The 20,301-nt window shown below is 41.3% G+C and overlaps 1 protein-coding gene across 1 annotated transcript; it reads right to left on the bottom strand.

Annotated features, from left to right (window-relative positions):
- Positions 1-1,140: 1,140 nt before the first annotated feature.
- Positions 1,141-10,936, bottom strand: GSG1L2 (GSG1 like 2). The gene is made up of 5 exons (XM_054978245.1): positions 10,642-10,936; positions 6,049-6,096; positions 4,295-4,447; positions 3,096-3,207; positions 1,141-1,537 (listed from the first exon to the last, which is right to left on the bottom strand). Exons 1-5 carry the CDS (start codon positions 10,934-10,936, stop codon positions 1,246-1,248), a joined length of 900 nt encoding a protein of 299 aa, XP_054834220.1. The 3' UTR covers positions 1,141-1,245.
- Positions 10,937-20,301: the final 9,365 nt, after the last annotated feature.

Raw genomic sequence — 20,301 nt, forward strand, 5'->3', positions numbered from 1 at the left:
TAGAACACCCTGAACAAAATTTATTCTTCCCTAAGCAACTTCCCTAAGCAATATACCTGCCCTCTACTTGGACATGTTCTGATTTAATCCATGGGGAATTTGACAGCTGGAGGGTTCTTCATAGCAAAGTGTTTTCCTAGATGGTCAGTTATAATTCTCCACAAAGGACTATTGACCCATTGCACAATGATTCATAAAGCTATGTATATGGGTCCTCTAACTGAGGCCAACTGGTGACAACTATTGCTCCATTGCTGGCAGAGGAATTGATACTGTTGAATTAGTATAGAATAGAGACTAAGATTTTTATTATTATGAAATGTATCTGCTATAGAACCGATTTATAGATGAAGCAATGTTTGAACCAGAAGCACCCACTCTTACAATCTTAGTTTTTAAATAGCGGATTGTTCTATCTACTCTATAATATGTGGACAATAAGACTGACCTGTTTTAAGGGCTTGTTGTAAGGATTATTTTGGTAATGTATGCAAAGTCCTTTGAACGCTCAAAGTACAATATATTCCACCTGGCATTGTTAGGAGATAATAATGATCTGCTCAGGGAATTTCTTGGCACCAGAAGGTTGGAATATGGAAGCTTTTTAATGACTTTTCTCAACAGAACTTTTCTAGGTGCCTCAGTGGGCATTATTAAAAAGCCCATGGAAGTTGGTAAAGTGAAATCATTTACAATGTTGTAAAACTTATTTATAATAAGTGTGGACCACGTAAACTTCACATAGCAAAACCCCTAAAGACATTCTAAAGGGAAAAACAAGCAATTACTTAAGGGGTAAAGCCAAAAGAGTTGTATCAAAACAAACCAGGTTGTTTTCTTATTTGTAGAGATGATCTGTATTTAGCTTCATTTTGAAGTCCTCTGGAACAGAAATATCCATAATTTCCCCATCTTTACTCTAAAGAAGTACATGAAGTGATCTTGATGAAGATAGTAATAATAATAAACATTCTTCACATTAAAGATACAATACTGCCAATGTTAAATATTATTTAAAGACTCGTTTCAATAGAAGAATGAAACAAACTTTGCTTAATTTTGGCTGGGTCGTGTCCTCGAGAGAGAAGCAAAAGGAAAGAGGAAACAAAGAGGAAGAAGTTTCTTCTTGGCTCTCTCTTTGTATGTTCCCAAATGTTTTCCGGTTAGAATGTCAGTCATTACCAAAGAAAAGAATGCATCAAAAGTACACATTGGCAATCTTCCCAAAAGTTGTATCCTATACATTTAGCAATATTCTTCATAGTGTGTCATAGGAATATTATTTAACTCTGCAAACACTGTAGAATTGGCCAGACCGTGTACGTCTGTCAGTTGATGCATGAAGTCCTCAGTTGTGTTATGAATGGTATCAATGTACATCTTCCATGCTTTTTCCGGAGCAGAAGTCTTGGGTTTAACCTTTAAACTTCTTTCCAGCCTTTTCTGTTTATATTTAAATTCCAGGATAGTTTTAGTGTATCTGTTCATTGTGGTCACGGAGGAAGCCATACAGCAAGCAAAGGAACCCCATGCAAGACTGTCAACAAGAAAATTCAGGCATAAATCAGCAGAAAAGTACACATACATCTTTTTTTAAATTTCACTTTACATTGGACTTCAAAGCACTTTTGTGCAGTCCATGGATGTCTCCTCTAAGTTCTGAGACTTGACCTTTCATTAAATAAACAAGTTTTTCTCTTTCATGGCTATGGCGATCATTCTGAAAAATATAGGAGCAGACTGTTAGAAAGACTTTGTAATCAATAAGTCAATTAATATTAGAGTGATTTGGTATTAAATATTCATGAAGTTATACCACTGTTTGCTTGTGAACGTTTTTGAGATGAAATGTGCGCTTTGAGGGGGCACCACTTTCCTCCTAAACTCTCCTACTTGTCCAACTAGTCACGTTCACAAAATAGGCCTTCTCTTTCAAGTAAAGCATCTTTATTTCTAAGTCACTTTCAAGTTTTAAAGGGATGAAGGTTCACAAATGTGTGTTTCCCCTCCTCTAATAGTCAAAACTTTACAGTCAGTTTGGCCCTTCCCCCAGAGTTCAAGTACTTTGTACTTTATTCACTCTACCTACTGCTACATATGGATTCTCTACAAAGTCATTGCCTGACCTCTATCACCCAGGGTTTTTTTCTTCTTTTTGCAAAGGAATGGGGGATATCTGGCCTAGATAGAATAGCAGTAGATCATACATAAAGTAGCAAAGGGCCTTCAGACAGTGCTACTTGTCCAGACACCCTTTTCTTGCCAAAGAAATTAGACTACTGCAACTTGATCTACACAGGGCTTCCCTTGGGCTTGATCTGGAGACTACAGCTGGTTCAAAATGCAGCTGCACAGGTGATTGCAAGAGTCCCGATAGAGGAACATATAACACCTATATTACGCCAGCTGCACTGGCTACCAGTTGAGTACCGGGTCCGGTTCAAGGTTTTGGTGCTGACCTATAAAGCCCTGTGTGGACTGGGTCCAGCATATCTGCAGGACTGCCTCTCTCTGTATATACCCCAGAGGACACTTCGTTCTGCACACAAAAGACTTTTGGTGGTCCCTGGTCCTAGGGAGGCTCTCCTGGCCTCGACCAGAGCCAGGGCCTTTTCGGTCCTGGCACCGGCCTGGTGGAACTCTCTGTCTGATGAAACCAGGGCCTGGCAGGATATATTATCCTTCCGCTGGGCCTGTAAGACAGAGATGTTCTGCCAGGCATATGGTGGAGGCTAGACTGGGCCCCCGCCAGCCATACTTGACTTGACAAGATCTGTCCACCACCCTATATATACCTATATATATATATATAGATATGGATATATGGGCCATGTCTGAAATGAAGTAACTCTTCCATCACCATCTTAGAAGTTTCTATTGTATGTAGTGTTTTAAATTTTATTGTAATGTTTTATCTGCTTTTATGTGTTTTTATGTAAATTAAAATGTTGAGCCCTGCCCTGAGACTGCTCAGCGGGGAGGGTGGACTAAAAATCTAATATAATAAAATAAATAAATAAATAAAATAGCTCTAAACTAACAAATCAGAATAATTTCTGAATCATGATAATTCATTATGTTTTTTAAAAAATTACCAGTAGGACCAGCCATAATCCCAGGTCTGTGGACGCCAGTCTTCTGGACCAAGATTGACAGTCATTTGAAATACCGTTGTATACATCATGTGAGCAACCATTCCCAGGAGGCCTGAAATATTAGAAAATACAACACTAGCAATGATTCTTTCTCAACTTCGTCTTCAATTTATGCAAAGGTTTGTAGATTATTGGGTGAAATTTCAAGAAAGAGAGAAAAGAATATCCAGAAGAAATGTCTGCCATTTGCTCTTCAATTCCAATTCCATTACTTGGTTTATGGATTTGTAATGAATAATGTATGGGATCAATCTCTTCTTCATGGTTCAAGCTTGACTCACTGAAGACGCATAGCCCTTGGTGGTTTACATATGATTAGATAAGAAATTTAAATATCATACTAAGGCAGGGATGTGTGTGATTTTGACGTGAGACATACAGATGAAGGGGGGGGAAGACATACAGATGAAGGGAATTTTTTAAGGAGTAGAGAAATTTGGAGTGCATTCCTGAAGGTACATCTGCAAAGTACGTTTTTCAGGAACTGACAGGTAGTATTTATGCTACCTAATCTCATCATAGGCAACTCCCCATAGTAGTTCCATTCACCTATTGAAATGCATGGCACCATTTCTTACACAGAAACATATGGTTGCCAACCTCCAGATGGGGCCTGGAGAACCCCCACAATTACAACCAAGCTCTAGCCATCAGAGATCGATTACCCTGGGGAAAATGGCTGTTTCAGAGTCATGGATTCTATGGTATTATACCCAGCTGAGGTCTTCCCCCCCAAAACCAGACTCCACCCCCAAATCTCCAGGAATTTCCCAACCTAGAGTTGGCAACCCTATAAGAAGCACCATATATGATGATATCAGCATCAAGTGTTCATAAGTGGAGTGGTATTCATTCATGGTAGATAAAGAAGCTTTTCGTGTAATTAGGAATGAGTGTAAGAAGCTATGCCACACATTATAGCAAGGCATGAAAAGTTATTACAGGAAAGTAACTACCATGGAGATCAGGAGATAGGTCAACCAGCCCAGTTTCAGTACAGCCAGTCCCCACAAGTATCAGATGCCTTTAGTTGAGCCTGCACTGGCCTACTTTTTAGTAGAAGTCCAACAAATTTTGCTTATTCAAATTGTTTCTTGCATTTTTATGCATGAACAGTCAAAGGTAGTGCCAAGCCATACCTGCTAAAACAGTGAATATTGCTGCAAATGCATTGAGCTTCAGCCCATCCAGGATGCTGATGGAATGGCAAATTTCAATCAACATGAGAGTGACACCCATTAGAAGCAAAGTAATGTAGAGGAGCTCTGCTGCAATGGACAGCCACAGAACCCCTGGAAAACAAAGGTCAAAAACAGTTAGGCTGCCAGCTTTTCCAAGCCCAATTTGATATTTCTTCTTCTTTCTAACACTATACATACACATATACAAATTACTGTTTTTTAGAGACCCTGGTAACAAACTTTGTATTTGAGTTTGGGTTTAACTGAGAGTCAAGCTACAAGTAACGCCTTACACAGGTTGGACACTTGTCAGCTTCCCTCAAGTTTTGATGGGAAATTTAGGCGTCCTGGTTTTATAGCTTGGCTCTCCATTACAGCTGCAAGACCAGGATGCCTACATTTCCCATCAAAACTTGAGGGAAGCTGACAAGTGTCCAACCTGTGTCAGGCGTCACTTGTAGCTTGGCTCTAAGTTTATCTGTTTAGGAAGAAAGACCCATATGATGTATGAGTTCTGTGATAGAAGCTCTGTGTTTTGGGGTGTATGTTAAAACCCATGGGGGCTTCAATAGTTATCAGAGCAGTGATGCTGGAGAATGGGGTGATTAACTTTCCTCTGCCATTTTATCAAACTAAATCACCCTCCTGAAGTGTTATTAGCCCAAGGACCTACAGAAGTTGAGTACTAAACTGAAGAAGACTAGATCAAGGAACCCCCACCCAAACTTCCTGGTAACCAAGGTTGCCCAGGAGGTTTTGTGTGTGTGTGTTTATCATATTTTTATTCCATCCTTTCTTAAATCTTCTTATCCCATCCAGGTGGCAAATAGGGTACTACTGTCATCCGTTCCATTGATAGATCAGGCTGCAAGATTGACTGCTCCAAGGCATCTAGTGAGCTTTGTGACCAAGCAGGGATTTGAGCACAGGTCTCTTTGTTTCTCCAACAATACACTACATTGAAAGCTGTCAAAATGGACATCAGATTTGTCGTGAGCTTAGTGCTCTCCTTGGAGGCTTCTCATCTGAAGCAAACACAGCAATACTAAGCAGGTCTATTCAGAAGCAGGGCTTTTTTCAGGGGGAACGCGGGGGAACAGAGTTCCGGAATCTCTTGAAAATGGTGACATGGCTGGTGGCCCCGCCCCCTGATCTCCAGACAGAGGGGAGTTGCCCTCCACGCCATGGCGCACAGGGCAATCTAAACTCCCCTCTGTCTGGAGATCAGGGGGCGGGGCCACCAGCCATGTGACCATTTTCTCCGAGGGCAAACCACTGAGTTCCACCACCTCTTTTCCCAGAAAAAAAGCCCTGTTCAGAAGTAATCCTCATTTTATTCAACAGAGGTTACTCCCAGGAAAATGTACTTAGGATTGCAGTGAGAGTCAGCGTCAAGAAGGATGATAGGAAACGGCATATAACTCCACCAGTAGGCCTGAAGCGTCATGCTCAGCAATGTTTCTGCTTTTCTCAGAGTTCTTTTCAGCTTCAGATATGAGATTCAATTTGGGCTGTTGTTGGCCATATCCAGAATGATGTACCCTGGAGCTAAAATGAAAGGTCCTCCCTCCCATTCAAAATTCAGGGGAAAAAATGTGATCAGAATTTAAATCTGAACCATGGAAGTAGAATTAACTTTGACCAAGTTGCCTATGATTCAGAACACGAAAATAAAGCAGTAGAAACCAAAAATAATGACAGTATATAATTACCTCGATCCGCTGGGGGAGTCAGGCTGATAAAACTTCTACATTTCTCACCTACAAGGCATATAAAGTGTATACTTTCAGTTATCATTAAAAAAAAACCTGGATGTCTCATCAGCCAGCTTAGCCTTCTCTCTTCCCAACACTTGCAGGAACACTACCTCCCACAAGCATCAAGCAGGGAGTTAAGAACAGATGGTGGGGCAGGCCAGAGACACTGAGATAAAATATTCCAGTGTTATTTCAAATGCAAAGGGAAGAAATTAAAAGAATCATAATAATTGCACTTATATACTGCTCTTCTAGACAGATTACTCAGAACGGTGAACAAAGTCAGTGTTATTATTATCCTCACAATACAGCTGGGGAGCTGGGGCTGAGCAGAGTGGCTTACCTGCTGAGCTCCTTGCAGTAGTGGGTTTGAACCAGCAGAGTGCTGGCTCACATCCCAGCCACTTAACCACTATGGTACAGCAGCTCTCTCTGCTTATCTTTATAATGCAAAATAAAATTTTGAATGCTTTACAAATGCACGCATGTAGCTTCAGATATGAAGTCTACACTGTCATTTTCCAGCTGTTTTCCATTTCAAATATACAAGGATGGAGCTAAGATCCATTCTTGTTGCTGCTCCCATATATTTTCAAGGAGTAGGCGATTTAAAAAAAAAAAAAGAACGCCTGTATGCATCTCTCAGAGTTTTTATATTTCAGTGTCAAACAAGTGCAAAATAATCTCCTGTGAAGGTCCCCTGAAGGAATGTACGTAATATTCAGCAACTTCTAACTTCTTCTGTGGAAACATAAAATCAGTCTTGATCCAAACACTCACAGTCTTCAAGCATACAATTCTGTGGGCAATATCTCACAGCCGCATTTGCAGCACTTTTCATTGGCTAAGTTCTTAGAACTAATTTTTATATTTTATTGGGATAATGAAGTTCTCCTTCCAACAACATCCAGTCTTTTCAATGTCTCCAAAATGCATCTTTTCACCCCGGCTATTCATCTCATTCCAATGGCACATTTCTAGGCTTTGCTGTGACATTTCTCACAGGTATCTTTCTGTCCTGCTAGACCCTTTCACCTTTCTAATGATCAGAGACCACTTTTGCTTCCTTCTTCAGCTGTTTGGCTCATCTCAGATCCTTGTATTTCCTTCTTGCCCTAAACTAAGCCAGCCCATTACTAGGTCTTATTGAATTCCCTTCAGTGCTTCTGCATTTTCATTCAGAATTAATAAAAGCTTTACTCTTCTAATTACACAAAAAATATTTCTTACAGACCATCTCCCATAATTTATTGTGCAGTCCCTTGCAGAAGCAGAAAGCAGTTTAGAATTGGGTTCCTCCTTTGATAGAATGGTGACCATCTTTTATTTGAGAGGAACCTCACTGTCAAAGGTCAGAAAAGGTGGGCACCCACTGGGGTCTCTGGGCCTCCATAATCACCACTCGCTTAAAAATATATGAGACAGGGAGGAAGGGCCTGGACTCAGGATACCATCTGCAGGCTTAATCGTGTGCACTGACAGTTGGGCCACTTCACTTTCAAGTTGGTAATTGGCAATAAGCAGAAAATGAAGAGGTGGCCAGCTGGGGTAGCAGTAGCAATGCTGACAACAAGATGCCTCTTCAACCTTATGGCTGCCTATGGGTTGGCAGAGGAGGAGGATGGGCAGGAACTATGATGCAATAGAGCTTTGGGTTGCAAAGTTGCCGGCAGATGGACGAGAAACTGACCAGCTGTGGTTCCTCTGCAACTTGCAACGGGTCTGTGGATGGTCATCTTTAGTGTGCTGAAGGAAGCTCTTCTTGCCCTGAAACTCTGGAAGCCAGTCACATACATATGCATGTGAGCACACATACACACCCTTGTTGCAGGACTTCTGTAGAGGAGGATGGAGTCTGAAGGAGGATGGAGTCAGCCCACTCTGCCTGTTGTGAGACGACAGCACTTCTCAGAAGTGAAGAATAGTAGCAGGCAGAGCAGGCTGGCTTGGCCTCAGCAATTCCCATATCTACCCACAAGCCAACCCTGTCAAGGGATCCATTTCATGTCTCTTAAGACCATCAAAACTATGAAGCCAGCCCTCCCTGAACTTCTAGCTCTCCTCAGGTCCCCTCCTCACTTTGTCAGTCTCCTTTTTGTACCTCTCCCAGTCCACCTTGAGCTAATCCGATCACTTCGCTTTCCAGCCAATCTCCTCAGCCAATTTTTTTTTTATTAAATGATGAAAACTTCTTCCCCTAAGCCTTTTCTGGGAGTCCTTGATTATTGTTGTTATTAATAATTCCCATAGCCTTTTTAGTTATGCAAAGTGTTTTATAATCATAATCTTGGATATCCTCATAACTATGTCACTGTTGTCCCCTGACCAGTTTTTAGAGTATTGAAAATGACTCCTCACTCATTTTCCTTCATGCTATTTTCTCAGAATGATATTTTTCTGAAGCTTCTTGGGTGACTGACAAAACTGGTTTCTCGCCTCATCATTTCAAATAAGAAAAAAGCTGCAAAGAATAACATTGGTATTTATGAAGACTAATGTCATTGTACAAATGTCATCTCAATAGTTTGCTGAGAGACCTAAGGGCATGAGCTTGAGGGTACTATTTTTCCTCAGCAGGAAATTAAATTACTGGTTTGCGGAGAAGAATTGTTGCTTCCTTCTTTGATAGAAAAGGTTCATCATGAAAGGCAGAAAACTGAATGGACTTCCTGTGGATGGAGGAAGTGCAATGAAAAATGAAACTGGGAAGAATAAAAATGACAGAATTGACTTGTTAGGATTACGTTAGCTTTATCATTAAAATGATAAAAATGAGGTACAGAAGACAGACTTTTTCACATGTGGTGGATATGTAAACAGGCAACAGATTATTGGAAACAAAGGGTGGAAGTTACATCAGTCAGAGAGACCGATTCCCTATAAGCCAGTGATTGTATTGTTAAAGTGTGTAGCTGATAGTCCTAAAAATTGCCAAGCAGATTACCTCAGACAGATTGGTTTTTGCTAGGAAACAGACAAGAAAATGGTCCCAAAATTCATGACTTGCTGATAAAAGTAAAAGAGACCTACACACAGATGAAACTAATCATTTACAACCAAACAGAGATACATCAGGTTTGATTCAATTTAGCTGAGGTTGTGAGGAGTACCAAATTTGCAGTAAAATGTGAGAAACTGTTCTTGGGGTAGACCTTAATGTAACATTGGCAAATGATTTTGTTTATTTAGCTATTTATACCACACTTTCCACTATGGACTCCAAAGCAGTTTACAACATTTCCCCTCCTACATTTTATCTCTACAAAAAACACTTTGTGAGGGAGGTTAGGCTCAGAGGGAGAATCACTGTCCCAGGTCCCAAGGGCACCCAACAAGCATTACTAGCAAAACAGGGGCCCTATTGGGTGGAAACACAGCATTGGAATACACACACACACACATTTAGTGGAGATTTGAATTTGGATCTCCCAAATATTCCTATAGTTTGACAGTAAACTATGCCACACTGGCTCTCTTCACATGAAATTTGCTGAGATTACACAAATGCCTGAAGCGGGGAGTGGGCACTTACCAGGGAGTGGAAGAGGTAGTTAAGCCCTTCTGCATCCTTCAATTCTCCCTGCAAGTCCTACCCCTGAAGTCATCCCCCAAGCCCTGGCTGACTTGCTTGGCTGGGGAAAAAATTATTTAGAGTCTAAGGACAGCGGGGCGGGGTGGGGGGGAGGTAGGTAGAGTTAAACATATCCCCAAATACACTAGTTGTCCCATGAAAATGCCCCACTACCTCACCTTTACCTTGGGAGAGAACTAGAAGCATCTTTTGCTATCCTCATAATATTAGCAACAGCACTGTACCAGTTCTGTTAAGCTGTGGAGCTTAAACGGCCCTTAATACATGACTGGGAGACCGAAGAGCCAGTTTCTCATCAAGGCAGACTTTTTTTTAACCTGCCTTGATATTTATGCAAACTATATTTAAAAGCCAAGCAGAATAGCCAATCTTCCTTCTTTTTCAAAAAGCTTTCATACTTACCTGTACAATAAAAAGTTATGACGATTTCTTACTGTTGTAGCACTGAGTATTGCATTTTTAATTGTCAAATGATCAGAACTGATGATCCAGGCTGGCTCTCTGAAACTCTTCTGAGTGAGTCTAAAAATAATATATTTCTCTCTTTTTTGGATAAAACTGAATTTTAACACTGGCTTTTGCCATGAGCTGGAATCCTCACATCATTTGTTACAATGTGACTACTTCTGAGTTAAGAGAAAGAAGATACTCTGTGTGTATTTAAGGACCGCAACTAAAGTTAATTTATTCTTTTTTAAAAAAAAACAAGTTAAATTCAACTTCTTTTGTAAAAAGGAAGAGTTTTTAACAGAGTTGTTTTTTGTTCATCTCATCCTGGATTCAAAATCTAAGCTTGGGGAGCAAGCTTAAGCAGGTGTATTCAGAAATAAGTCCCATTTTGTTCAGTGTGATTTACTCCCAGAAAGTATTCTTAGGATTGCAGACACATAACAGAGATTCATACACATAGACACATAAGGACTGAGAACTAAGCGATTGGAGTAAGAGACACTCACCTTCTCCGTTAAGAATCTCTTCACAAGAATACCAGATGCCGGCGTGAAACTTTCGGTCAACAAACTTGTCGTCGCCTGTCTCCCAGATGTACTGAACCACATTGCTGTCATTTGCACCAGAGCTATTGAAGCGGATGCAGTGCGTTCCACCCCGGAGTTCACTGCAGAAAGGCTTGGCTACTTTCCTGGTTCCTTCACACCAGTAGCTGCTGCTGAATGCTGTGATGGAAAAGATTAAAGAGAGGAAACTGAGAGAGAGTGCTGCCGAGGCTCTCTGCCGCCTGTCCACCCCCATTGCCTGAGATCTGCCTACTTGTAGAGCCAACAGCAGCATTAAAAGATGCTGGAAACACCCACTGCCGATGCTTCCTTTTCTCAGCATCCACTGAAAATCACCTCTTTAGTACAGCACTGGATTCCCCACTAAGAAGAAAGACTTGGCAGCTCTGAAGTTAAAATGAATAGTTAAGAGAAGTGCTTTGGCATAGATAACCATATACTTGATTGGAGCAAGAATTTAGCAGAGCTACAAAACCCCTGTGCATTCTGGCTGCTAATGCAAGCATTCATAAAATGGGCATTTCCCCCCCCAAATCCGCAAGAATATCTCTGAGCATACAGACTGAATTTCTTTCTGATTGAGTAACCACAGCCCACCCCATCTCTCAACATGAGGGATTAGAAGGCAGGACTTCCTGGTCAGAGGCTATCTGCTCCAGACAGGTATCAACCGCAACACTTATCTTTTTGAGAAATTACTGCTACAAATCCTTGCCCCCAAAAGAGTGCTGAACAGAGCATAGGCCTGCTGCTGGCAGGGCAAGGGAAAGATTAAAAAGGAAATGAAAACACATGAACAAAGAATGTAAGCACATCTGTTGATACCTAGGAATTAGATTAAGTCCCGGGTAAACACAGGAGATGTAGACAAATTTCCTGACTAAGGCTGCATCCACACACATCTTTGAATATTGTTCTCTCATGACCCTGTAGCAATCATTTGCAACTGGATTTTTTTGTTCCAAATGATTGCTGGAGTGCAATATTTTATGTTGCACAGATGCAACCCAGGTTTAAGGGGGGGAAAGCTGATAAATTTTTAGAAATTGTAGATTAACACAGTCTTCATAGATTGCTGCAGGGCAAGAGAAAAAGCCCAGAACATGTCCTGGAGAATAGCAAGGACTGTTTTTTTCCTCTGAGTCACCTGCCCTACCCAAAGCCATCCATGTAAGCTGCATGGCACACACTGGCCCCTGTCAGCTGTACAGACATCAGCTAAAGCACCCAGAAGGTCCAGCCTGTAAAGGTCAGGATTGCTAAAATAGTGCTTCAAATCCCAGTAGAGCTGACTGCAAGTGCCGGCAAGGTTCCTTTGCAAAGAAACCTCCTTTGCTCCTGGCGTTGCACTTCAGCACCGTGTTGAAATGACGGATAAATCTGCCTGCTCCCCTTTCACCTGCTAAGTCAAGGCTGGTGTAATGTCGTGCTAAAATGCCTGACTTATGTGCTGAAAGTCCGTGGTTCAATTCTCAGTTTACCTATGCATTCACAGATTGGTCTTAGATGTGCCGTTCTCTCTTGCCTCAAATTTTTCTACTGGCTGCATGAGTATAATAGCGCTGGCCCACCTTGCAGGGCTGTTGTTAGTGGTGCCCATTTAATATGAACTCACAGCAATATAGGAGCTACTTCCCCATGGAATAAGTCCATGCTGATTGAAACAATTGTAGGAGAAAATGACACCAGTGGGGCAATAACAAGCTTCTATCTTTCACACATGTTGCTGGAGTCATACCGTGACAAATAAACTCATACCATTCTGAGGACTAGTCTGAATTATCTATGGAATGTTTTGGAGACTAAAGTAAAGTGCTATGAATGTGTTAAATATAGATGTGTCACAGGTGACACAGCCATTATCCCAAGGATAACACCTGCACAAATCATTTTACAGGTTCCATCTGAACTGCAAAGAGATGAGAGTCCACCATGATCAAAAACCCCAGTCCACCTCTGGCTTGCAGGATATATGTAGAAGAAATGTGAGTAGCATTGCATATTTCATGTGCTTGGAGAAGCCTTGACTCTCAAAGCTGATATCAGGTCTGGCCAAACTTGTTGGTTATGAAACTGTGTTTCTTAGACAATTCAAGATAAAAAGCTTACTCAATGGCAGGGATCATAGATCCCTTACTATAAGATTCCTTACTATAAGATCTGCTTATGTAGAGAAAGAAATCAAAATATTTTAGCAAGGAAAGAGGGAAGACAGAGGAGAGCAGTAGGAACATGTGATAGACAAGTGATGTACAGGGCAGTCTCAGAGCCAAGCTACAAGTGACACCTGACACAGGTTGAACACTTGTCAGCTTCCCTCAAGTTCTGATGGGAAATGTAGGCATCCTGGTCTTACAGCTTGGCTCTCCATTTAATTAAGTTTACAGAAACCCACACACACACACCCAGCAGAGGGGAAGGGCAGCGCCCAGCAAGAGCCCGACGCCTGCAATCCTCTCCCGACCGCATGTTCTCCCTTCCATAGACTGCCACTCTGTAAACTTCAATTAAGGGAAGCTGACAAGTGTCCAACCTGTGTCAGGTGTCACTTGTAGCTTGGCTCTTAGGGCCAAGCTACAAGTGACAAATGACACTTGAATGGCAAGTGTATTTCTCCCTGTTCACTTGCACTCCACTCAATCCACTTGCCATTCAAGTGTCATTCGTCACTTGTAGCTTGGCCCTTAGTCTCCTCAACAGTATCATGAGGTCTAGAAAAGTGCTTTGTTTAAAACTACAGTTACTTTAATCCCATTGATTTCAGCTGCCTTTATATTTCTCACTATCAGCAACAAATACATCACACGTCTCACTTAGGATAGGGTTCCGCTGACCCTTCCTGACTCAGTTAAATGCCTTGAAGTTATACTAGTCTCAGAGTTACTGTTGGAGAAGCAAGCTAATGCAGCTGCAAAAATTGGCTTTTTTCTACCTTAGTTTAGCTCGCTAGCCTGACTTGGCAAATTTAACCACCTGGATCCATGCCAGTGACACTGAGACTAGGCTATTGTAATGCTCTCTACAGTGGTCTCCCCTTGTAATCAACTTGGAGACTCCAGTTGGTGCAGAACGCTGCAGCTTGATTATTATCAGGAGCTAGGTGAAGCATGCATATTACTCCCATTTTGCAGCCACTACATTGGCTGCCCATCAGCTATAGGACTTGATTCAAGATACAGACTATCGCATACAAAGCCCTTCATGGCCTTGAACCCTAATATCTGCAAGACCACCTCCCCACTTTTATCCCCCTGTGATAATTTTTCTCATTTCATCAGGGTCTTCTGCCGGAGCCACCCTACAGATGGGCAAGATCAATAGCTGCCCATACGCGTGCCTTCTCTGCAGTGACACCTGCCCCCAACCCCCAGCCTTGTGGAATGGCTTGTCTGAGGAGGTCAGGAAGGCTTCCACCTTCTTGGAATTTTGCATACTATGTAAAACAGAATTGTTTAGCAGGGCATTTTTATAAAGGAAATAAGGCTACAGCATAACAGATTGATCCAGGAAAATGCATTGCATTTCTACTATTGTAATATCACGTTTTTCATTGTTTAACATATCATGTTTAATACATATGCTTTGTTCAGACAACAACTCTGTTTCAAATCCCTGCAATTTCAAGTCCTGCTACACTGTTTATTAGACGTAGCATCCTATTGATTGCATTGATTTACATTGTGTAATCTACCTTGAGTCTCAGTGAGAAAGTAGGACAATAAATTGTTATTATAATGATACAAGCATAAGAATGGGTGGAGATGTTCTTCTAGTAGATATTATGAACAATCTCAGATGTGGAGAACAGTCAGTTCTGATTACTTCCATTCGTTTTTTAAAAAGCTGCCAAATCAAATTACTTGGAAAGGAAATGTTCAAAAGAAAAAAAAAGTTCATACACTCATACTTTAAAGCACAGCAACAAATTTGAGCAAAGGATCCCCAAAGAAATGTGTAAAAGCACAATTCCTCTGACCCTCACTAAATACATACCCTAGCTGATATAATCCTAAGGCAGGAGAACTTTGAAGGCTCCATCTTACTGAAAAGTTCCAATATCTTGCAGTCTTAGTTCGGACCATCACTCTCCTCATGGGCAATGGCCGCCTGCAGGAGCCAGCTGTTTGAGTGCCTTCAGCCTCCCAATGAAATCAGCCAAAGAGACCCTCCTACCTGTGAGATTAAGTTTTATCATCTGCCTTTGCCCACCCACTGAGCAGGTCAAAGGGGCAGAGCAGAGGGGCTTTTCATGAAGGCTACAGGAAGAATTCTCTCTGTCAATTTAGACCCCCCCACACACATCTGTCTCCCACCTGCCTGTTCTGAGCTAAGAGGCAATTTTTAAACTAGGGGTGAAGACTTTGATACAGTCCAAACCTACAAATAAAAAGCATTTATTGACCCATGTCATCAAATATATGGCATTTATGTGGGTTACCCCATATATTTAGGTTTGTATGAAGCTTCCCTGTGTATTTTAAAGCATCTCTGGTTGTCAACAGAAACTTGGGCATTTCAAATATTGTGGCGCTAATGCATTCCAGCCTTGTAAAGGAGAGATCAGCTGTGATTCTAATTTAGCCTACTCAAACTGTTCATTTGCAAGGGGAGTTTATTTTCATTATTTGGCCAGTGCTACTCAAAAAGCAACATGGTACAGTTTTAAATTAGAAAGATCAAAACATCCCTTCTCTATTGGAACTGGTCTAATGAGCCAGCATAAAATATCCAATTATCACTCTGGTATGAATTATGTAAAACTGTTAAAAGGAATATAGTTATACCTGAGATTACATTTGATTAAAATAAAATGCTGCTCTGAGTCTCCGGAACACCTGTTAATTATTAGATATTTCTGAAAACAGCTACAATTGTTACTAAAAGATTTATATTTCAGTTGTGGAAATCACTTACTTTACTTACTATACAGAAGTGGATGGAAGATCTTTTGGACTTTACTACAAAAGAAAAAGTAACATTTGTCCACTGAGCTATGGATGAAGAATTCTATAGTATATGAAGAACTTTCATAGAACTTTGTGAATACTAAAGTAGCAGAAAAGTACAAGCATTATTCATCTTTCGGTTTCTCTCTCTCTCTCTCTTTTCTAAAGGTTTTCTTAATCTAATGTTTGAAAAATTTCCAAAACATAATAAAAATCTTAATTATTAAAAAGTCTTTCTGGTGTCAAAGACAATGATAACAGCTTTTCTATTGTCTGGAATACTTATTATTCACTGACATTCAAAAATTAATTTTTAACAATATAATATTTAAAATAGAACTTGCCCTGGGTGGCATACCATGTATCCGAGTCATTAATTACCGCATGACATAAACCTCCAGGGTTTATAGTATTTCTTTTGCCAGCGTTCCCTAATTTGTGGAAGTTGCTTCTGTGATCTGTCATGGCAAGATTCAAGTTAAGAATGTTGAGTTTCTGAACCTGTCACAAGAACCAGACATCATTATGGATCGAGCATTCTACTCTGGTGCAAAAAATCAGTAGTCATGGATCCATGGAAAAGATACGTTTGTGATTCTGCTTAGAATCTTTCGCATAGAGATGGTGAGCTTAGGTATAATTGGAATATAGGTCAAAGGTTGTGGCAGAACATGGCTCTTTCATTTCAAGATTATTTATTTATTGAAAATATTTATATCCCAACCTTCAACCAAATTGTTTGCAGGGTAGCTATCATAATCCGTTTCTGAAAGGTGCCCAAGGCAAGAGAGCAAGGCAGGCACATAAAGTTACCACATGCAAGTTAAACATTTTTAATTAAGTTTACTCTGTGGGTTGTGAAGGGCATACCGCAGTACCATCTTCAGTTTTGCTTTTGCTTGTTATATCATGAGGGCTTGGATCTTACCAAGAAATATCTGCTGGTGGAGGGATTTCCATCAGTGAAGTATAATGTTCTTACTTCCTGCCTCCTGTTGCAGCCCAAATGTGCCCCATAATGCTGCTCCTGGGAGATAGGGGACTCCAAGGAACAGCATGCAGGAGGTATTGGAGGTCTGCTGCAGGCAGGGAGATGGAAATCACACACACCCCTTTCATCAGTGGAAATCCTCTGTGGAATCCAAACCTATGAGAGTGAGAGTTCACATTGTAATAAGGATTCTTTTCCCAATTGGTCCTTCAAATATTCAGACTATCGACACTGCGCTTTCAGTTCAGGTATTTTATATGCCTATCTTGCCCCAAACAATCTGCTGCTGAGCAATTTGGCCATGGGAATTTTGTGGTACATAAATCACAGTGCCTGCTTTAAGCCATCGCTATTGACCATGCCTGTGAGTAAAATAACATTCTTGTCCAAAGTGAAGAGGGAACCATTGATATTGCAAATCATACAGCTGCTTTATGTCAGTAGATGATTGGTGGGGCCAGAATTTGCAAGGTTATGTGAATGCATTGTGGAGAAGTGTGCTAATAATGCAGGAATACATGTATATTATCAGCCAACAAGGCTTTTCAGAGGTCATTTGCAAATGATGCATGGAAGCTTGTTGCAGCTATTGAGGAGATGGGGACCCATATTTTGAAGAAAACAATTATCACCTTGTCCTTGATACAAAAATTTGTTCCATAGTCTGCAGTTGTCACTGTGCAGAAGATTGAAGTCCGGAGGCAGGGGGGAGGGCAGCTCAACCTCTTCGTCAGAGGGAGAGTTGAAGAGTGCATAGTACCCTTACCTGATCCTATTAAAAGAAATAACTTCCATAGCTTTGCCCTTTGCAAAATGATCAAGCAGCATCCAAGTTGCAGGTGAACAGTTTAAAAGCTATTTACACTTTATTCAGCAGCCCCTACGTTGCTCTTACAGGCCTGTAAGTGGCGGTACTGATGATAGTTTCAGCATGAAAACCAGCCTATTTCTCCTCCAAGCTGGGAAAACTGTGCCTTGGAACTAAATTTTCCATCCAGCCTGCCTAACTAGTACCCCCCACCCCCACCCCCACCCCGTTTTCTGAGATATGGGTTTTGGATAGGACAGTAATTGATCAAACTATGCACAGCTAAGATGACATTTGAAGAGCACGTCCTTCATGTTCTGCTTCCTTGGATATGTAACTACAGCATGCTAATAGAATTGATGTTGTGTGGGATTAGTATAAGAAAGGGAGTTTAAAAACAGCACTGAGGAGGACTGAAAGAGACAAAGAGATTTGCAGAATGGTTGATACATTCTATACACATTCCCACTAACTGGCAGAACTTCTTTGTGTTGGCAGAATTTGTCTTCTGTTTATCAAAAATTATTGCTGAGAAGGTAAGTAGATAACAGTAATACATGATCCCTTTTCTTGCAATGTATGGGAAAGACTGAATGTGCCTGAGGATAGACACAGCAGAATGGCATAGCAGCAAGGAACATCCCTGACTTAAATACATGCAATTGAAGATGTGCAAAGGTCCTATATTCATGCAAGTCTAACCATATGGGCACCTTTTCAATCAAAAAGTGATTAAAGAACAAAAAACAGGATGCCCAGTCACTGGAGAGACCTGCACAGGGCTTTTTTTCCGGGAAAAGAGGTGGTGGAACTCACAATGATGTCACTTTGGGTTAGCTGGAACAAGGGGGGAGTTTTTTAAAGTTTAAATTGCCCTCGGTGAAAATGGTCATATGGCTGGTGGCCCCGACCCCTGATCTCCAGACAGAGGGGAGTTTAGATTGCCCTCCGTGCCGCTGAGTGGTGCAGAGGGCAATCTAAACTCCCCTCTGTCTGGAGATCAGGGGGCGGGGCCACCAGCCATGTGACCATTTTCAAGAGGTGCTGGAACTCCATTCCACCGCATTCCCATTGAACAAAAGCCCTGGACCTGCATATGTACAGCTGTACAAACAAAAGACCTTTAGATACCTTCAGGTAAAAATGTGAAAGTTAGGGCTAATCTTGTCACTCATCCTCTACATGTTAAATCTCACTAAAATACTATGTGAAAATAACCTGCAGCCTCTCTAAAGAGTGATATCTCATGGCTGCCTCCATGTACACATAGGTGGGCACTGGGATTTTCATACATGCTGCAGTTGCAAAGAAAGATGAATACAAGAAAAAATGGTACATTTTGTTGACACAGATGTTGCACGGTTGAATGTATCTTTATTGCAGAAGCTAGATATTGATGACTTTGGAATAGCTTTTGATGTCTGCTATTTTATAATAGGCAGCTTGAGATTGCCTTTGGTTCTGAAAATTCAAGGGCACTTAGTTGTCACACTGTGACTACTTTTAATGAAAAAGGAAAAGAACAGCTTCAAGTACTTGGCATGTATTTCCAAATGTCACTTCTGTATTTACATTTTTTGGCCTATGTACCAACAACAGTTTTGACAGACAGGTTTGCCAAATTACAGAAATACATGGTTTTTGTTGTAGTAGAACTACTAGCTGTCAACATTGCAAGGGAAAGGACACTGATTATTTATTATGCACACCCAAATCAGCACTCTTTCAGCATACCAAGGGTACACAATATCAGAGTAGGCCTGTCTAGGACCAAACAGTAGCCATGTATTTTATATTGTCTTCCCAAGTGAACAGTAAACATTCCCAGAAGTAAGGTCTCCAGTGTCGTGCTTCTGCATTTTGAGGATTTGTCAATATGACCAAGAAAAAAATGATGGGTCAGTGAATAGTTAATGATATGTGACAGTGTGGCAGATAAGTGTGCCCAGCTCCTGGCAAATGGCACATTATCTGGGGCAGCTTGAAGAACTCCAGAGGGCAAGATGTGTAAGAGCAAGCAGAGAATAGGAACAAACCAAGAGGAAGGACCCCAAACATAAGCAATGGGAGGAACCACATAAAGAGGAAGAGGGGACCAAGGGGAGGAAATAAATGGGGAGGAAGTGGGATCCAGGGGAAGAGCCAGAGATACACGAGTGTTCTTACCTCAGGGGGAGGTTTGAGTAGGGCTGCCAGCCTCCAGGTAAAAGCTGGAGATCTCCCGGAATTACAACTGGTCTCCAGGCCACAGAGATCAGTTCACCTGGAGAAAATGGCTACTTTGGTGGGTGGACTTTATGGAAGTATGCCATGACAAGGTCTTTTCCCTCCCCAAACTCCACTTTCTCCAGGTTTCTCCAGGTTTCACCCCTCAGATCTCCAGGAATTTCCCAACTTGTAGCTGGCAACCCTAGGTTTGAGCCAAGGACATGCCTAACAGTTAAAAACTTAGATATGATAGAGGGAACCATATAAGGCTGAACGGATTAGGCTGGGGGTCCCAGTGATGCCAAAACATGGAGCTGCACACTAGACTAGAAGACCTCACGTCGCTACCCTTGGGCCTCTTTCAAGGTCAAAACCCACCACCCTATTGAGACATCTAGTCTCTCATTATCTACCAAGCAGCCTTCCAGAAGTGTTCCTTTTACCCTGGGGACTTTCTGGTTACTCTTAGGGTAGACATGTAATAACACTATGTACTGGATTATGACTTTGTAATATTGACTGCAACAATAGCACTATTTTGGATAACATTATCCTGCCATTTATCGATGTTTATGTCAAATTAACGGTGGTTGTTTTGGTACAATATAATATGGTAGTGTCTTGCAGTGCACGCCTAAGCAGGGTTA

This window comes from Eublepharis macularius, chromosome 4, assembly GCF_028583425.1.
Source record: "Eublepharis macularius isolate TG4126 chromosome 4, MPM_Emac_v1.0, whole genome shotgun sequence".
Classification (NCBI taxonomy): domain Eukaryota; kingdom Metazoa; phylum Chordata; class Lepidosauria; order Squamata; family Eublepharidae; genus Eublepharis; species Eublepharis macularius.

Coding starts and splice junctions, on each gene's coding strand:
- GSG1L2 (XM_054978245.1), bottom strand. CDS start 10,936: ATGGGGGTGGACAGGCGGCAGAGAGCCTCGGCAGCACTCTCTCTCAGT. Junction 6,097..10,641: donor AGAGATTCTTAACGGAGAAG/GTGAGTGTCTCT, acceptor TATGCCTTGTAG/GTGAGAAATGTAGAAGTTTT. Junction 3,208..4,294: donor AATATTCACTGTTTTAGCAG/GTATGGCTTGGC, acceptor CTAATATTTCAG/GCCTCCTGGGAATGGTTGCT.